This window comes from Scyliorhinus torazame, chromosome 7 (genome assembly GCF_047496885.1).
Source record: "Scyliorhinus torazame isolate Kashiwa2021f chromosome 7, sScyTor2.1, whole genome shotgun sequence".
Taxonomy (NCBI): Eukaryota; Metazoa; Chordata; class Chondrichthyes; order Carcharhiniformes; family Scyliorhinidae; genus Scyliorhinus; species Scyliorhinus torazame.
Window position 1 is genome coordinate 197,099,694 of NC_092713.1, and position 19,681 is coordinate 197,119,374.

General features: G+C 46.2%; 1 protein-coding gene across 1 annotated transcript in view; it reads left to right on the top strand.

Moving 5' to 3' along the window:
• Positions 1 to 12,495, top strand: part of LOC140427380 (uncharacterized) — a 188,581-nt gene extending 176,086 nt beyond the window's left edge. The window contains exons 20-21 of the mRNA XM_072512926.1: positions 4,026 to 4,217; positions 7,031 to 12,495. Of these exons, the coding sequence (XP_072369027.1) occupies positions 4,026 to 4,217; positions 7,031 to 7,189 (351 nt within the window). The 3' untranslated portion in view covers positions 7,190 to 12,495. The remainder of the gene's footprint in view (positions 1 to 4,025; positions 4,218 to 7,030) is intronic.
• The last annotated feature ends 7,186 nt before the right edge of the window (positions 12,496 to 19,681 follow it).

Genomic DNA, 19,681 nt, shown 5'->3' on the forward strand with positions numbered 1-19,681 from the left:
GAGGTTTGCTAATACTCTTCGGGAGGGTTTAAACTAATTTGGCAGGGGAATGGGAACCGGATTTGTAGTCCAGCAACTAAGGTAGCCGATATTCAGGACGCCAAAGCATGTAATGAGGCAGTGGGGAAGGGAACACTGACAAAGGAGAGTATTTGCAGGCACGGAGATGGGTTGAAGTGTGTATACTTCAACGCAAGAAGCATCAGGAATAAGGTGGGTGAACTTAAGGCATGGATCGGTACTTGGGACTACGATGTGGTGGCCATCACGGAAACTTGGATAGAAGAGGGGCAGAAATGGTTGTTGGAGGTCCCTGGTTATAGATGTTTCAATAAGATTAGGGAGGGTGGTAAAAGAGGTGGGGGGGTGGCATTATTAATTAGAGATAGTATAACAGCTGCAGAAAGGCAGTTTGAGGAGTATCACCCTATTGAGGTAGTATGGGTTGAAGTCAGAAATAGGAAAGGAGCAGTCACCTTGTTAGGAGTTTTCTATAGGCCCCCCAATAGTAGCAGAGATGTGGAGGAACAGATTGGGAAACAGATTTTGGAAAGGTGCAGAAGTCATAGGGTAGTAGTCATGGGCGACTTTAACTTCCCAAATATTGAGTGGAAACTCTTTAGATCAAATAGTTTGGATGGGGTGGTGTTTGTGCAGTGTGTCCAGGAAGCTTTTCTAACACAGTATGTAGATTGTCCGACCAGAGGAGGGGCAATATTGGATTTAGTACTTGGTAATGAACCAGGGCAAGTGATAGATTTGTTAGTGGGGGAGCATTTTGGAGATAGTGACCACAATTCTGTGACTTTCACTTTAGTAATGGAGAGGGATAGGTACGTGCAACAGGGCAAGGTTTGCAATTGGGGGAAGGGTAAATACGATGTTGTCAGACAAGAATTGAAGTGCATAAGTTGGGAACATAGGCTGGCAGGGAAGGACACAAGTGAAATGTGGAACTTGTTCAAGGAACAGGTGCTACGTGTCCTTGATATGTATGTCCCTGTCAGGCAGGGAAGAGATGGTCGAGTGAGGGAACCATGGTTGACAAGAGAGGTTGAATGTCTTGTTAAGAGAAAAAAGGTGACTTATGTAAGGCTGAGGAAACAAGGTTCAGACAGGGCATTGGAGGGATACAAGATAGCCAGGAGGGAACTGAAGAAAGGGATTAGGAGAGCTAAGAGAGGGCATGAACAATCTTTGGCGGGTAGGATCAAGGAAAACCCCAAGGCCTTTTACACATATGTGAGAAATATGAGAATGACTAGAGCGAGGGTAGGTCCGATCAAGGACAGTAGCGGGAGATTGTGTATTGAGTCTGAAGAGATAGGAGAGGTCTTGAATGAGTACTTTTCTTCTGTATTTACAAATGAGAGGGGCGATATTGTTGGAGAGGACAGTGTGAAACAGATTGGTAAGCTCGAGGAAATACTTGTTAGGAAGGAAGATGTGTTGGGCATTTTGAAAAACTTGAGGATAGACAAGTCCCCCGGGCCTGACGGGATATATCCAAGGATTCTATGGGAAGCAAGAGATGAAATTGCAGAGCCGTTGGCAATTATCTTTTCGTCCTCACTGTCAACAGGGGTGGTACCAGGGGATTGGAGAGTGGCGAATGTCGTGCCCCTGTTCAAAAAAGGAACTAGGGATAACCCTGGGAATTACAGGCCAGTTAGTCTTACTTTGGTGGCAGGCAAAGTAATGGAAAGGGTACTGACGGATAGGATTTCTGAGCATCTGGAAAGACACTGCTTGATTAGGGATAGTCAGCACGGATTTGTGAGGGGTAGGTCTTGCCTTACAAATCTTATTGAATTCTTTGAGGAGGTGACCAAGCATGTGGATGAAGGTAAAGCAGTGGATGTAGTGTACATGGATTTTAGTAAGGCCTTTGATAAAGTTCCCCATGGTAGGCTTCTGCACAAAGTAAGGAGGCATGGGATAGTGGGAAATTTGGCCAGTTGGATAACGAACTGGATAACCGATAGAAGTCAGAGAGTGGTGGTGGATGGCAAATATTCAGCCTGGATCCCAGTTACCAGTGGTGTACCGCAGGGATCAGTTCTGGGTCCTCTGCTGTTTGTGATTTTCATTAATGACTTGGATGAGGGAGTTGAAGGGTGGGTCAGTAAATTTGCAGACGATATGAAGATTGGTGGAGTTGTGGATAGTAAGGAGGGCTGTTGCCGGCTGCAAAGAGACATAGATAGGATGCAGAGCTGGGCTGAGAAGTGGCAGATGGAGTTTAACCCTGAAAAGTGTGAGGTTGTCCATTTTGGAAGGACAAATATGAATGCGGAATACAGGGTTAACGGTAGAGTTCTTGGCATTGTGGAGGAGCAGAGAGACCTTGGGGTCTATGTTCATACATCTTTGAAAGTTGCCACTCAAGTGGATAGAGCTGTGAAGAAGGCCTATGGTGTGCTCGCGTTCATTAACAGAGGGATTGAATTTAAGAGCCGTGAGGTGATGATGCAGCTGTACAAAACTTTGGTAAGGCCACATTTGGAGTACTGTGTACAGTTCTGGTCGCCTCATTTTAGGAAGGATGTGGAAGCTCTGGAAAAGGTGCAAAGAAGATTTACCAGGATGTTGCCTGGAATGGAGAGTAGGTCTTACGAGGAAAGGTTGAGGGTGCTAGGCCTTTTCTCATTAGAGCGGAGAAGGATGAGGAGCGACTTGATAGAGGTTTATAAGATGATCAGGGGAATAGATAGAGTAGACAGTCAGAGACTTTTTCCCCAGGTGGAACACACCATTACAAGGGGACATAAATTTAAGGTGAAAGGTGGAAGATATAGGAGGGATATCAGAGGTAGGTTCTTTACCCAGAGAGTAGTCGGGGCATGGAATGCACTGCCTGTGGAAGTAGTTGAGTCGGAAACATTAGGGACCTTCAAGCAGCTGTTGGATAGGTACATGGATTACGGGAAAATGATATAGTGTAGATTTATTTGTTCTTAAGGGCAGCACGGTAGTATTGTGGATAGCACAATTGCTTCACAGATCCATGGTCCCAGGTTCGATTCCGGCTTGGGTCATTGTGCGGAGTCTGCACGTCCTCCCCGTGTCTGCGTGGGTTTCCTCCGGGTGCTCCGGTTTCCTCCCACAGTCCAAAGATGTGCGGGTTAGGTGAATTGGCCAATGATAAATTGCCCTTAATGTCCAAATTGCCCTTGGTGTTGGGTGGAGGTGTTGGGTTTGGGTGGGGTGCTCTTTCCGGGGGCTGGTGCGGGCTCGGGGGGCCGGGTGGCCTCCTTCTGCACTGTGGATTCAATGATAATCTATGATTAATCTAGGACAAAGGTTTGGCACAACGTCGTGGGCCGAAGGGCCTGTTCTGTGCTGTATTTTCTATGTTCTATGAAGGCGAAGTATTAGAAGCCGGTGCCTTCCCCCGCAGGCCAGTTTACTATCGAGCTGCTGGGGAACAGACACGCTTAATAAAGCCTCATCGACTTCACTCTATTCGTCTCACGGAGTCTTTGTGCGCCACACCATGACCAACCGCCCCCCCCCCCCCCCCCCCCCCCCCCCCCGCAGTCAGTGCTGTGTCGGAGAACTTGGAGTACAATTCCTATTCTGTGGCACCATAATTCAGTATTCTTCTTGCTCACACTCTCATCTGCAACCACTATTAGTACCTGCTCCAGTCTGAAAAGTGTTGTAAAGTAGTTTTAAGTGGTATTTGCCTCACGTGAACATGAGCCCCCGCTAAGGCCTGCAGTGTTGCTTCAAAGAACATTTAGATCTGGCTGCACAACACTATCATGCAAATCGGAAGATCAGGGCGAGGGGTAACTGCAACACTTCCTGTTTTCAGGCTCTCCCCCCTTTCATGGCTAGTGACTCTCACCCAACATTCAACTCCTGTACATCTCTTAAAATGCCTGAACTCAATCGAAAAAATAATATTTTTAGCCTCTCCAATTGTATATCCAGTGTCTTTCCAATTACATAGATGCTTTAAAAACAATTATTTTCTTTAAAAAAAAATCTTACTGAGTTCTCTTTGATATGACAATCAGGAGAGAATTTCCGTCATCAACGGAGAATATGACAACATGTGCATGAGCGAGAGTCCGGCTGTGAATAAAAGTGCTCCGAGGGGGGATTCTGCAGATGCTTTGGTGTATGCTTCCATACAGTTTGGCAAAAAACCTGCGGGTTTGGATCCAGAACATCCCAAAACAGAACAAGCGATATGCAGCAGCTTCCAGGTAAGATAAATTTACAGAGACTTTTACAGCACAGTAACAGACCATTCAGCCCAGCAGGTCTATCCCAATGTTTCTGCACCAAGCAAGCCTCCTCCCACCACATTTCACTCACCCTGTTAGCATATCCTTCTCATCCTTTCTTCCTCGTATAACATTTCTCACTTCCCCTTAAAGGCATTGATACGAATTGCTTCAAGTACACCAAGTGGTATGAAATTCCATATTCTGAACACGTTTTAGCAAAGAGTTTTTTTATTTATTTATTAGTGATCTGCAAAATTTATGACCCTCAGTTTTAAACTCCTAACAATTGGAAACATCTTCTCGACATAAGCTCCATTGAATCCTTTCATTGTATAAAGATCTCTATTTGGTCATCCATTGGTGTTATCCTGCCGCCTCGTTTTTTGTTAATATTTATGGCCTCTCAATTTTCGTTTTGCTCCTATGTAAATTATTTTTGCACCTCCACCAGTGCTCAATGTCCTTTTTGCAATACGGGCTGGAGTTTTCCGGCATCCCCACCGGCGGGATCTTACAGTCCCGATGACAACAAAACTCTGCCACGTGTTTCCTGATGGCAAGCGGTGCATACAACAGGAAACCCTTCCAAAAGCGGCGGGATCTGAAGATCTTGCCACTGGCCAAAGCCGGGCCACCTCCGCCCACATGAAACACACCGCTGAGGGTGCTGGAAATCCCGGCCAAAGAGCGGAATTTTCAAAAAACAAATGGCAACGTGTCAGGTTTTGGCTGAAACCGATGTGTTCCTCTCCAGAAACACAGCCAGGTTTTCTGAGCAGATCTTCTGACAGTGTGTCAAAAAATAATCGGGGTGTGTGGTTTGCACCATTACTCTGGAGGGTGGGGCCTGATAGAGGCAACAAAATTGGTCCCACAGAGATCAGGGCGCCATCTTTAAATCTGCGAAAAAATAAACTGCCCCCCCATCTCCCATGGCCATTGACTAACACCCCACAAGCTTTAGGGTGACCTTCCCCTCCATGGAAGTATTGGGGGACACTCTTCCCCCTTCCTGCACTGACGTCGCCACATGCCCTTCTCCACCACCACAATACATAAGGGAACCCTACCTGCAACAGAGGAGAGCTATTCTATGGCAGTGTCCCCGGCAGTGCCCACCACAGTACCACATCAGTGCCACTTGGATGTGTTCCTTGGCATTGCTAATGTTCCATGGGGAAATGCCCAATCTCGGCTCTCAACCCCAGGGTCTCCAGGTACCACTGTGCGCGCAGCGTGTTTATCACGGCTGGTTTTCATTTTCGAAATGAAGGGAGCAGGCAATGAGCATTCCACCGTGCCGGATGCTATGGTGCATGGCCATTCAATTATAGTTAAATTGATGTATATTCAGCGAATCAGGTTGGGTGTGAACCTGATTATGTCACCGGCGGTGGGGGGGAGGGGGGTGGGGGGGGGTGGGGGGGGGGGGGCGACTGGATAAGATATCAAACCGAGACCCCACTCGCACAAATTCCATTATGGCCTTCACGCAAGACTTAGTAGCCATCACGGGATTTGCACTCGTAGATAACGGGCCCGCTAAATTCCACCAATGGAGTCTGGAAGATCCACGTTACTCCAAGTGTGGTCTCATCAAGGCTCTTTACAAATTTAACATAACCTTTTTGATTTTGAATTCTACTTCTTTGGAAATTAACCCCAGTGCTTTGTTTGCAGTTTTGTGATTTTACTAACCCGAGTCCCTATTATTTTTTTGAATCTGCACCTCAAGGTCTCTTTGCGCTACGACCTCAATTTCGACCCATTTTTTCCAAATCGATGGTCTCCGTATTCCTCCAACCGGAATGCACAACATTCCACCTACCTATACTGAAAGTAATTTGCCATTTACATGCCTATTCTGCAAGGTTCTACAAGCCTCCTTGGGCTGTATTCTCTGGGCCCCCAGCATCTGAAGAAAACCCACACAGACACGGGGAGAACATGCAAACCCCACACAGTCACCCAAGGCTGGAATTGAAGCCAGGTCCCTGGTGCTGTGAGGCTGCACCGCTAACCAGAGTTAATTTGCTTTGAGCAAGGGTTTTGATACTTTATTCCACATTTAAAAACTTTTACATAGCCAACGTCTGCCAATTGTGAGAATGGATATTTTGTGTGACTTTTGTGTACTTAAGGTGCTAACGAGAAGATTGGGGCGAATATCAGTAATAGGGACAGATGCAGTAGAATCAGGATATTCTCATGGGAGAATGTTGATACGTCACTCTCTGTGTACCAGTCCCGAAAGCTAGCCCAAGAGTGCCTGAACGAAAGGAAGAAAGAGAGAACCCGAGAAACAGAGCAGTTTATGAAGGAAATTTCATCTCTCCGGGCCTATGAGCAGCTGAGGAACATCCTCCAATGGTAGGGCGAAGGGAGCCAGCATTGAGCATAGAGTTCTCAGAGAGTCGTGGTGCTGGAAACAGTTATGGGGATAGGGAGGGACAAGGCCTTAGAGAGATTTGAACACGCGGTGATCATTTTAAAATCGAACTGGATGAGGAGAAAATGTCGGTGAGCAAGTAAAGAAACGAAGGATGAATGGGCTTTGATGTGAGTTAGAATAAAATAAGCTACGTTTTGGATAAGCTTAAGTTTACAGGGGGTGGAAGATGGAAGACCAGACAGAAGAACATTGGGATAGACACATCTAGAAGTAACGTAACAATCGGTGAGGGTTTCAGCAGCCATGGGCCCTGACAGGGGTAGAGAGGGGAGCGATTTCATTTTACACGACAGCATTTTCATTTCTGCAGGTCTAAATAATTTTATCATCCTTTCAGCAGGATAATCAAGTTGCTGACTCCTCTGTGTATGAGAACGTGGAAAAGTATACAACCAGCAGTGAGGAAGCAAGCATTAGCAAGAAGGATTCGGAAGACGCCATATTATATGCCGGCATTGTTTTTAAGGATAACCCCCTGCAATCAACGAAGCACTAAGCGCAACAAACTGTAAACTGCGTCATATGGGAAAAAGTATGTTCAGTAACGGAGGCAGATTTATTTTGTGCAGGGTCATTGGGTATTCAACCACATCATATTCCGGAAAATGCTTCTCCTGTGTTCTGCGAATAACGTTTTCTCAGAATGCTGGAATCACTGACAGGTCTGCTATTATTGCCTATTCCCCGTTGCCTTGAGGTGGGCTTCTCCTGGGACGTCTGCAGCTCTTGTGGTAATAGTGCTATCATGAATGATGCTACATCGTGTTCTAGAATACTGAACCTGCGATGCTGGGGGGGGAAAAAACATGGGCTGGATTCTCTGATTTCCAGACTAAGTGCTGATGCCAGCATGGGAACAGTGGCGTTTTACTCCAGAATCGATTCCGAGACCGTGGGGGGCAAGCAGCCATGCTGGACAAAGCTCCTGGCTCCCAGTCCAGTAAAGGCTGGAGAATGGCCAGGTCCGTGGCCGCTCATGTGCACGGCGGCGGCCTGCAGCGGCCACACCGTACAACATGGCGTCGACCGCGTGCGGACCCAGACTGCCAAATAATGACCCTCAGTAACCCCACTCATCACCCTCGGACCACCCCCCACCAATCCCTCCAACCCTTGCTGAAGGCCCCCGGCCAATGGCACGGCTCCCCCCGACTGTGGCGGCATTGGACACAGTCTGCAGCCACTACGCGGGGTCGGCAAAAAAAATAGCATAAGTGTTCAGCGCTGTCGGGAATTCGGCCCATCGGGGGCGGAGCATCGGGGAGTAGCTTCTGATGGAGCGCTAACGCCTTTCCAACGGCGTGCAGCGCGCAATGCGATGTCGGAGGGGACAGAGACTCGAAAACTGACGTGAAACCGGGGCTGCCTCCCCCGATTTGGGTGTCGGAAGGGATTCTCCGCCCGATCGCTGATTACGATATCGGCGTCGGGCAATGGACAATCCCGCCCCCATGTATGTGCAAGGCAGGATGGTGTGTCCCCAGGAGCGGCCTCAATGGAGATATTGCTGCTTATAAAATGGCAACCATAAGGCCCCGACTCTGCTGAGTGTTACCACGACAAGATGTCAGTCAGGGTTCCTGCTCCCAAAGGGACTCCAGTGACCCCTGCTGGAAAGACAGTTTAAAACAAGATAAAGCCTCTATTCCAATGAGAGAGAGAAACGTAACACATTGAGAAACCTGGTAAAGTAGGAGCAGGAGGAGTCCATTTGGCCCTTCAAAGCCTGCTCTGGCATTCATTATGTTCATGACTGATCATCCAACTCAAAAGCCTGATCCCACCTTTCCCCCATATCCTTTGATGCCTTTCGCCCTATGCGCTACATCTTCTTGAAAACACACAGGGCGGGATTTTCCGATCTGCCAGCCGCATGTTCCTGGACAGCGTGCCCTCGCCGGCAGTGGAATTCTCCGTTCCCACCACCTGCCAATGGGATTTCCCATTGTGGCCGCCCCACGCTGCTGAGAAACCTGCAGGTGTGGGTGCGCTGCTGGCGCAATGGAGAATCCAGCCGGCGGAAAAACATGCCCACAGTGTTTTGGTCTCAACTGCTTTGTGTGGTTACAAATTCCACAGGCAGACCACTCTCTGGGTGAATAAATTTCTCTTCATCTCAGTCTACCCCGTATCCTCAAAAGATGATCCCTGGTTCTGGACACACCCACCATCGGCAGCATCCTTCTTGTCCACCATGTCTAGTCCTGTTAGAATTTTATAGGTTTCTATGAGACTTCCTTCAGTTTTCTGAACAGCAGCGAATGCAATCCGAACTAACTCATTCTCTCCTCATACGTCAGTCCTGCCATCCCAGGAATCATAGAGAGAGAAAGAGAGTAGGAAAGATACAGGGCAAGCTAGGTACAGAGAAGAAAAGAGATGAAGTGAAAGATACTGCAGAAGCAGAAACAGGGAGAGTTAGCTAGAGAGGGGAGAAACAGAGGGCGTGATCTACTGGCCGCATCCCGTCGGAATTGGAACAGTACCCGGCCGGCAAATGCTGAGAGAGGCCTATCCCAGGATTCCCGACAGAACCCACTTAACCTTGCTAATGCCAATCTAATCTGCGCCCAGCATCTACCGGCCTGCCCGAGGAGACAACAGCCAGGCTGAGGCACGATCAATTTGACTGGAGACGAAGTTGAATCCAAACTGAGGCTTTATTAGTATCAGATGTGTGGCCTCCCACAGCAGCTGACGAAATGGCTGAGAGCTGAGGCCACGCATATTTATAACCCGGCTCCTGGGCGGAGCTAGCATGCAGGGGCCCCAGGTGAACCTGTAGTGCAGGTTCTACCGTACAACCTCTAATGTCTAGTTTACCACACAGGCGCCGATTAGTACTGGTTCACATAAACGTACACCAGTTGGAGCGGCACCTGGGGACAGGGCAGGGTGGCACACTGGCACCTTTGCACTGCCAGGCTGGCACCTTCGCAGTCCCAAAATAGCAGTCCCAAGGTGTCTGGGCAACACTGTCAGGCTGGTAGTGTCATGATATGCAGACATGCAGATAATGATATACAGACAGGCATAGACAGGCAGCTGATGAACACAGAGAACAGGACATGACCAATGAGCAGGCAGGACACTCAGGGGTTGACAAACTCGTACTTAATTCTAGGCGTAGTGTCTTTATAACAGGCCTCACGGTTGCGGCCATTGCTCCAATAATAAGACACAGCCCATTTCATTTGAGATTGAGAATTATCAGACCAATCCATGTTATTAGTTTTAATACTGGATGCTACGTGGTCAGGCAATACCTGCATTAATAGTGCATTAAATTGGGGAGACTGTGTTCCTTCATTGAAAGCAATGTCCCCGGAGTAAAGAGTGTACATGCCACACAAGCAGTCAAAAAATTCTGGACCATCTTTCTTAGAAGCGGGGGTGCAGTCAAGGAGTTCGGAGATGTCCACGGGCTTACGGAGAGCTCGTTTTAGGGCGGGGAACATTAAAGTGCGTTGATCATCCTCCGTTCGGTGTGCGGCGCTGAAGGCCATCCATGTGTCTCCACGAAGTCCCAATTCATATTTCCACCTTTCCCCTAACTCTGGGGGAAGTGATGAAAAAATGAGTGAATACTGATCACGTGCTGTAGCCCCGTACATGGTCGCAATTCATCTCAAAAATTCAGTAAACCCTTCTGGGTCGTCTTTACAGGAAGGACATTGGGCCATGATCAAACATAGTTCTTGGGGTTTAAAAGCCTGCCACACCTCAATGAATGGGTCGTCATTATCACCAGCGTGGGGATTGATAACAATCCTAATGGGATAATTTGCGGGGGGAGGTGGTGGCGGAAAAGCTTCCTCCTCCTTAGGTTGGAGTGATAAATCAAGAAGAGCCTGATTGACAGAGGTGAAGGGTTGTTCCATATTCAGGGGTTGCGTTTGTGATCGGATACGTGATGCCACGGGAGAAGCGGAAGCGGGAATTTCATTGGCAGCGGGACCATAAGGGGGAGGTTGGACTTGGGACGGTGGCAAAGAAGCAGCGGGGAATGCTGGATAAAGGGAGGGTCTAGGGGTCGATTCCTCCTCTTCCTCCGTATCGCCTGAATAGGGAAACATCGGCATGCCAGGGTAACTGGGAGGATCCTCCTTTTGTTTAATCTGATGGGCTAGCCTTACCTGCCTATTGGCGCTTTCTTATTTCCGCCCTGTCGTTTTATATCTTGATGCTTTCGATCCCAAAGTTCACATTCCAATTTTAAAGTTTTCCAATTTTGGGTTTACCGTCCACACACTCAGCAATCCCTTTTTTACGGGTGTTATCCATCCAACTCATTAATAGTGATTATTCGTGGCGCCTATTGACTCTTTTTTCCATTCTGAAATTAAAATTTTCCATGTGGAACCTGCATTCTTTGACCAAATAGCTTTTTTTTGCTGCAGTGCAATTTTCCAAGTTGCTTGTGCCACCTAGTGGCCAAATATCTTTACCTAATTTACTGTGCAGCAGATTATCTTCGGAAATTACGTTCTTGAGAAGGGGTCTCAGAACACATAAAAAGCAAAGGAGAATTGCCCCCTGTATTGTCTAAACTCTGTCCCATAACGTCAGTATAAGTTTTGCCCCTGGCAAAAAATGTGAAAACAATTCCTGGTACCAAAATCAAATCACAGGGTCCCTGACCCAAACTTAAGCCTGTATAAACCTGATCCGGATTGAAAACGAGATCAAGAGGTCCCTGACCTGAGGCTAACCACAATCGGGTCCCTGACCTTAAACACTCTACTCACAGTCCAATTTAGATTCGAGTACCGTCACCTGTTAGTTTCCTCCGTCAGGGATGAGGGGTCGAACCACCAATCCGGAGAGAGACCAAGGTGAATCTTACCTTGTGCCGGCATCCGTCTCTTCCCTCTGGGTCGTGGCTCGATCACTTCTTCAGTCCCCCACGGAATTCACTCAGGGTATTGGTATCTGCTCGTTTGCGCCAAATGTAGAAATCAATATTTTCCTGCTTCTTTGACTGTGGTAAAGACTCAACAATAGATTGTTATGGTAAAATAACAAGGCTTTATTTATGAAACGACCGCATGCAGTTTTGGCTGAAAGTTGAGGTCGGAGAGCAGTTACTACCACTGCTGATTCCTACTCGAGTCTGCGCTTTTACAGAAAATCAGTTCAGTATTTATACTTTATCATTATCAAGTTCAGGCTTACTACAGCTTAGTCAGGAATTCGATCGGAAGTAGAAACGTAAGCAATGTCATGAACAAGCATGACCTGTTGATCTTCTCGGACTCTTTATCTCATCCCTCATACCATTATCTTGTCCTTTGATAGAACAATAAAAGGTCGGAGGAGACTCATCCATTCCTTATCTTGTCTTATTCATACCGCCCTGGGTTATGACGAGTTAGCCTTATCAGATATTACAGAGGTCAGGCATTTTGGAATAGCTTGACCTTCTCTGATCTTATTCATGCTTTAGGTTATGCGGAGTCAGCCTTATTGGTCTTACAAGGGGGTCTGATACATTGAAATGGCTAGATCAGCTTTTCTTACATTGTACCGAATAGTTGACCAGTTTTCCCATCATGCCATTACTTAATTCGCACAACATCACATCACTATAAAAGGCACGAGGCACTCACACTCCAGCTCTTTCCACAGGTGACAATTAGAGAGTAGGAGACAATTAGAGACAGGGGCAGATCAGAAGCATCACACCCACCACGTGGCTTAGAGCAGACTGGTTAGTTAGACTGAGTTACTATAGCAAGATTAGCAGGAGAGTCGAACTCATAGAGAACTGTGCTAATGGTTCAATAAATCACATTGAGCTTACTTCAAAGTCTGGAGTATCTTTTGGTCAAAGCTGCATCGAGTTGCAGCCTGTGTTATGCCAGAGTACAAAGCACATCAGGTAGGAGAACTGCCAGGGCACCAAGGTGGTGGTGCCAGGCTGTCCGGGCGTCAGGGTAACAAGGCTAAGAGTCAGGGCCCAAGGGGGCCATGCCCATGAAAAGGATGGTAAGGGGGGGGGGCATGAAGGGTGTGGTGGTGAGGGTAGGTATGAAGGGACCTCCAGAAGATTGAGGGTGTGAAGGGTGAGGGTCCTGGAAGGAGGGGGTTCTGAATTGCGGCTTATGAAGGCCTGAAAAGAGGGCCCTCAGCCACCCTCACTTGGGGGGGTACTGTAAGTGAGGGTTATAATATATGTGGAGAGTGACATTGTCCATGGGTGGGGGGTGTGGAGGAACCTCAACTCACTTAGTGATCGGGGCACTCTTTCAAAATGGTGGCCCAATCTCTGAGGAGCCGGTCTGGCCAGCGAGGTCTGCTCCCCAGTGATTAAAAATATTCTGGGCGGAATTTACCAGCTGTTCACACCAGCGATCTATTCTGGTCCCACCGCCAGCACGTGGGTTTCCCAGCGACGAGGTGTGCAGTCAACGGGAAATCCTGTTGACAATGGTAAGACAGTAAATCCTGCTGGCAGGTCACCTCCTCTGCCAAAAATACACGGCAGAGTGCTTACTGTATCTCGCCCCATAAGTGAGGACTAGCTCCCAGGGCTCCAAAAAATGACCAAGTGTGGTTAGATAGCGGTGGGAAATCGCCGGCAGGGCCAGGGAGAAACTCCCAACCAAACCCGCCTGAAATGACACTTAGAGGACGCGCTCCCCAAATAGGGACAGAGTCCCACAGCGCACGACTAGCCGGGTGTTGCTATCTGACGCCTATCCAGGTAGATGGGAGCTTCAGAGGGGAATGTGTGGCCGAGGCCTCACTTAGCACCGTTCCCTGCATTGAAGAGCTCTGCTCGTCGGAACTCCTCAGTGCAGGAAGTGGTGTCCCAATCTCTTGAGTCCGCGATGCGACTCCTGAGGCCCCCCCAAGCTCCAACTCACTATGAGGGGGTCCTTGGGATACTCGCGCAGAGCACCCCCCCTCCCCAACCTTATCCTCACCACTAAAAATGCCAGCTGGGCACTTTGGCAGTGCAGTTTGGCACTCTGGCAGTGCCCCTGGGAGAGAAATTAAGATAGGGAGCAAAGTACCCTTGGTGTTGTGGCACACACAACTTAAAGCACCTCAGGCTCCTGAAATCTCATTACAATGGGTGGCGGCACTCTGAGCCTAATTGGCAAACCACTTTGATGCCCTGCTCAAAGAATAATAATAATAATCTTTAATAGTGTCACTAGTACGCTTACATTAACACTGCAGTGAAGTTACTGTGAAAAGCCCTAGTTGCCACACTCAGGGAGGGAGAATTCAGAATGTTCAATTCACCTAACAAGTCTTTCGGAACTTGTGGGAGGAAACCGGAGGACCTGTAGGAAACCCACGCAGACACGGGGAGAATGTGCAGATTCCGCACAGACAGTGACCCAAGCCGGGAATCGAACCCGGGCCCCTGGCACTGTGAAGCAACAGTGCTAACCACTGTGCTATCATGCCACCCAACAAGAGGCCCCCTGCCATTCAATTCACCACTGGCACAGCAAGAACAGTTATGGAAAGGGAAAATTGCTTGAGATTCCTGATTGCTAAAATTTGGGAAAATAATAAATTAAGTCATATCATTTGTTTATTTTCAGGACTAAATGATTTCTCCTCGAGTCTTACTGAAGTGAAGCAAACAGGGCTACGCATGTGCATGGGTGGATTTTGTCTCTCTTCCCCGTCACACTCCATTTTGCTGATTCTTCAATAAGCAGAGTTGTTGAATAGAAGTCCCAGCTTGCTTAAGGGTTTGTTCATGACAGTGGAGGCCTCGCTGAATGCCTCCATCAGGAGGCACATGTGGGCATCCAATACTTCCCGAGTCAGAATGCAGCAAAGCAACCAGTGTGCCCACCCATTGGGTTGTCAACTCTCGTCCTAAACATTTCTGAAGGAAAACATCACATTATCCTCCCACCTCCAGTCACCCACGCCTCTGCTTCTGCCAATGCACAGCTGACATCCTTGTGGGGCACTGTCTTGCCACACTGATTGGAAACTGCAACTATTGGCTGGTTCTTGAATATCATTCAAGCCCTTCACTCAGAATCTTCAATATTTACATTTAAAAACACTTAATTATCCAGATTTCTAATTATGTCACCAGGAAGTGGGAGGACAATTCACACCCATCTCTTTATCTGGAAGGTGCTTTATGAATGAAATTGTACAAGATGTTCAATGCTGGGCCTATTCCATTGCACAATTAAGTGGAATGTTAACTGTAACCCCGGAGCTCAGCGATACTTTCAAGATATGGCGAGACATCCCTTCCCTCCATGTGCAGAGCAAGAATTAATGACTTAATGTGTAATTTGATGCAATCTGGCTGACTGGACTATGGAGTGCTGTCTGTCATGTGAGAGTACCTTTAAGAAATGGGTGTTTATAAATGGCTGTGTATATAAATATCTGTAGTGAGAGTACCTTTAATAAATGGGTGTTTACTACTGCAGTGATGTCAGAGTGTGGGTGGAGCTGGGCTGTCTGTCAGCTTTTTACTTTTGTTTTAGGCTGTTTGCTGCAGGGTGTGCTTTTGCTTTGTTTTCAGTGTTGGAGCTGAAGCCAGACAGAGCAGGTGTACTGTTGATCTCTCTGCCATCAAAAGACTATCTCTTGATCATTTGGTGAATTCAGAATTATAAATGTTCTCAGTAGCGAATGTAAACCTAATGTGCTTATGTTAAAAGGTGTTTCTTTTTACTTCTGGATGTTGTTTGGGAAGTTATTAAGGATTACTTAGTGTTGTATTCTTTGGGGGTTGTATTTGAATTGATGGTTGCTAAGATGTTCACTGTATGTTTTAAAAAGGTTAACTTGAGTTCATAGAATAAACATTGTTTTGCTTCAAAAAATACTTTTCCATTTCTGCTGCACCATACCTGTAGTGTGAGCCGTGTGCTCTCCGTACCACAATCTATTAAAAGTTGTGGGTCAGGTGAACGCCATGATACACTTTGGGGTTCTCTAAACCCTGGCACATAACATGTCCAAATTAAGTACAAAACTCAACATTGTATGGCGTTCAACACAGTCCAGCACTAGTGCAGTAATAACACAGCACTACTAATACAGCGCTAATGACACACTTACACAAGACAAACACAGTGCCAACACCACACTAACGCAGGATTAATACAGCACCACTACAAAATTAACATAGTACTAACACAGGACTAGCACAGCGGTAACACAGAATAACATAGCACTAATGTCACAACTTGCACCACCCGAACACAGAACTCACACCATAATATGGCAGCACTATTCAGGATTAACGTGGCAACAATAGAGCATTAGCACAGAACAAATGCAGGATCATTACAGGGTGAACATCACACTGAAGGAGTGCTACTGCAGGATTAAAGCAGCACTAAATCATGATTAACGCATGACTCCTACAGGTCCAACATTGCGGCAGCACATGACAAACAGAGGACTAGCAACACCCCAACAAAGCTCTAAGACTGGAAAAATACAGCACTAATCCTGAATTAATAGGACTTACAGAAGACTAATACAGCACTAACATTGAACTAATAGGACTTACAGAAGACTAACACCGCACTAACACTGAATTAATAAGACTTACAGAAGACTAACACAGCACTAACATTGAATTAAAAGAACTTACAGAAGACTAACGCAGCTCTAACACAGTTAAAAGAACTTACAGAAGACTAACGCAACTCTAACACTGAGTTAAAAGAACTTACAGAAGACTAACGCAGCTCTAACACTGAGTTAAAAGGACTGACAGAAGACTAACGCAGCTCTAACACTGAATTAATAGGACATACAGAAGACTAACACTCTCTAATACTGCACGAATATATGACCATCACAGAACTAATTTAGCATTAACAGAGCACAAATACTGCATCAGTGTTTGGCTGGGAGGGTGTTTATTTCTTCAATTGTAGGTCAAAATTACAATCTATACATAGAAACATTATAATACATGTGTGGGAACTACAGCTGGATTGCTGGCATCTAGGTCTGATTTAAAGGGCATCCAACATTCCTGGAATAGTGCCATTTGAAAGCTCAAATGAGTCATTGGGATTCAAAGAATTTCAGGAATTCCTCCACTTGTGGGAAAGAATGCCAACAGCCATTCACATCAACGTTGGCCTTTCACGTTCATGGAAGGATAATCAGTAATGGAGAATCACAGAGAAAAATGCCATGGGGCAGTTCTGACAAAACACCCAAGATGACAACTCATCTGCAACTGTTAAATAATCCCTAACATGCACCTATTTCTCCTTCAGATCTCCAGCAGTTTTTTAAAAACTGTTTTTATTAAAGGCCTCGATACACCTCTTTACCAAAACGCATTCATGGATTTAGCGACACACAGTGCTCCAGTCTTTACAATGCATGGCTACATAGGTCTGTACCATAGACCTTTTCACGTGGAGGTACACAGCATGGAAGCAAATTACTCACCCCAACAACACTGGTGTAGATGCATCATCTGGGCCTCCGCCTAACCCTCCAAATTGAAAAAGTTTGGAAATAAAATAAAATCTTCCTGAACTGGTCTTACCTTAAAATGGATCCTCAGTATTACTGGTACCAGTGGGATTTGACATCCTGTTTTTCCCTTTTCTTAACATCCATTTCTTTGTTTCTCCTTTATGTGTTTATCCAGCTTCTCCTTCAATGGACCTGTGTTATTTACCTCCGCCAAACCTGTGGTAGCAAGTTCCACATTCTAATCACTGTCTTTGCCATAGAGTCATAGAGCTATACAGGACAGAAAGAGACCCTTCAGCCCATCGTGTCTGAAATGGCTTTCTGCATTGGATTGTTAGTGGCTACCTCAGATGTACGACATCCAAGTTAGTTTAGTTCTCCCTGGTTATTTCTGATTACCCAGAACCCTTTCAATTTTAAAAATGTAATCATTGCGATTAATCCTTAATCGTCATGACTATTTTGTCAATGCATTTGCACCAACACTATTTAGATATTGCTCTTTTGTGTTGAAGCCCATCAGAGCTGGTGTTAATGCCCAAAGATGTGGAATCCCTCTTCCTGTCACAATATATTTAGCCATGCATTGAGTTATCTTCTTGTCCTTCTTGCACATGATTGGGCAAGTAATCCTGAGTTTAATTCCCATGGATTTCTTTTCCGTAACTTCGAACCTAATCTTCTATGTCCACCTGGCATGATTTCAGGTCTTTGCATCGATCATTTGCAGCCAGTGAAGTATGTTTAACATGTAGTCACTATTATATGACAGCTAATTTGACCACAGTGTGTTCCCACAAACAGCAATGAGATAATGACCGGCTCTTTTTTAAATGATACTGACCCAGGAATATTGTCCAGGAGAAGGGGCAACTCTCCTGTTTTTTTCCCTGATTAGTGCTGTGGGACATTTTGGGTTTGGACTGACAGGATCTTGTTTTAACGTCTCACTCAAAGGACAGTAGGGTCGACACTGTTACACTCCCTCAGTATCACACTAGAGTGTCAGCCTGGAGCCTACTGTGATTGTCTTCAACTTCTCAACACAGAGGGGTTGAGGTGGGAATCATCCAGGGTCTTACACCTCGCTCCGCCGCCACTGCAAAGTGCACGTAGGAGGATTTTGGGAGCACACTGGAACTGAACTCAGCTATGATGCCTCCTGTAGTTGAATGACATACTGCCAGCTAACCTTGAGCTACTGGTTAACATCATTATCTCCTTCGCTCTTTTCAAACTCTACCATGAATCCAGAATCTAGACAACAAACATCTTGACAAAAACAAATGCAAGCATCCTGGGTTCTAAGCCTTGGCTCAGTTGATGGCCCTCTTGTTGCTATGTCCAAAGGCTTCAGGTTCAAGTCCCGTTCCAGGATCTAAGAATGAAAAACTAAACTGAAGCTCTAATACAGGGCTGAGGAAGTGCTGCACTGTTGTAGGTGCTGTTTTCTTGCGGATTTGATGACACTATTTTCATGACAAGTGGGGGAGTTATTCAGATTCTTGGGCTAATGTTTACCCCTCAATCAAGTTCATTAAGAACAGATTCTCTGAACATTATCACATTGCTGTTTGGAGGAGGTTGCAATGTGCAACTTTAGCTGACATAATTCCCACTTTACAACAGAGATCACACTTCTAAAAGCATCTCATTGGCTGTAAAACACTTCTCTTACATCTGGGCAAGGATTCTCTGTTGCAGTGCACCTCGCTCCCACTGCCAGTGAGAAATGAGAGTTTGGCGCTCAGTTAAATCTCCATTCACTGCAGCGGGAACGCCGTCATGAATGGAGAATCAAAGTCCTTCCTGATCATCATGCAAAGTACAAATAAATGAGTGCTGAGAATGTTTACTCATAACATTGGTAAATAAAATGTTCAAAATTACTTCTAGATGGCAGTTATTTGTAAAGCAGAATTTGGACCCAGACAGCTTTGAACGATGTAATAAACTGACAAAAAAAGGAAACCATTAATTTTTGGTTAATTTTAGCATGAACAATTTTTTTTTAATGAAAATTTCAAACCCTTATTCCCTATTTCCAGACAAAAGTTAATGTTCATAGATTATCATAGAATTTACAGTGCAGAAGGAGGCCATAGAACATAGAAAACATAGAAAAATACAGCACAGAACAGGCCCTTCGGCCCACGATGTTGTGCCGAACATTGTCCCAGATTAATCATAGATTATCATTGTATTTACAGTGCAAAAGGAGGCCATTCGGCCCATTGAGTCTGCACCGGCTCTTGGAAAGAGCACACTACCCAAAGTCAACACCTCCACCCAACACTAAGGGCAATTTTGGACACTAAGGGCAATTTATCATGGCCAATCCACCTAACCTGCACATCTTTGGACTGTGGGAGGAAACCGGAGCACCCGGAGGAAACCCACGTAGACACGGGAAGGATGTGCAGACTCCGCACAGACAGTGACCCAAGCCGGAATCGAACCTGGGACCCTGGAGCTGTGAAGCAATTGTGCTATCCACAATGCTACCATGCTGCCCTTAAGAACAAATAAATCTACACTA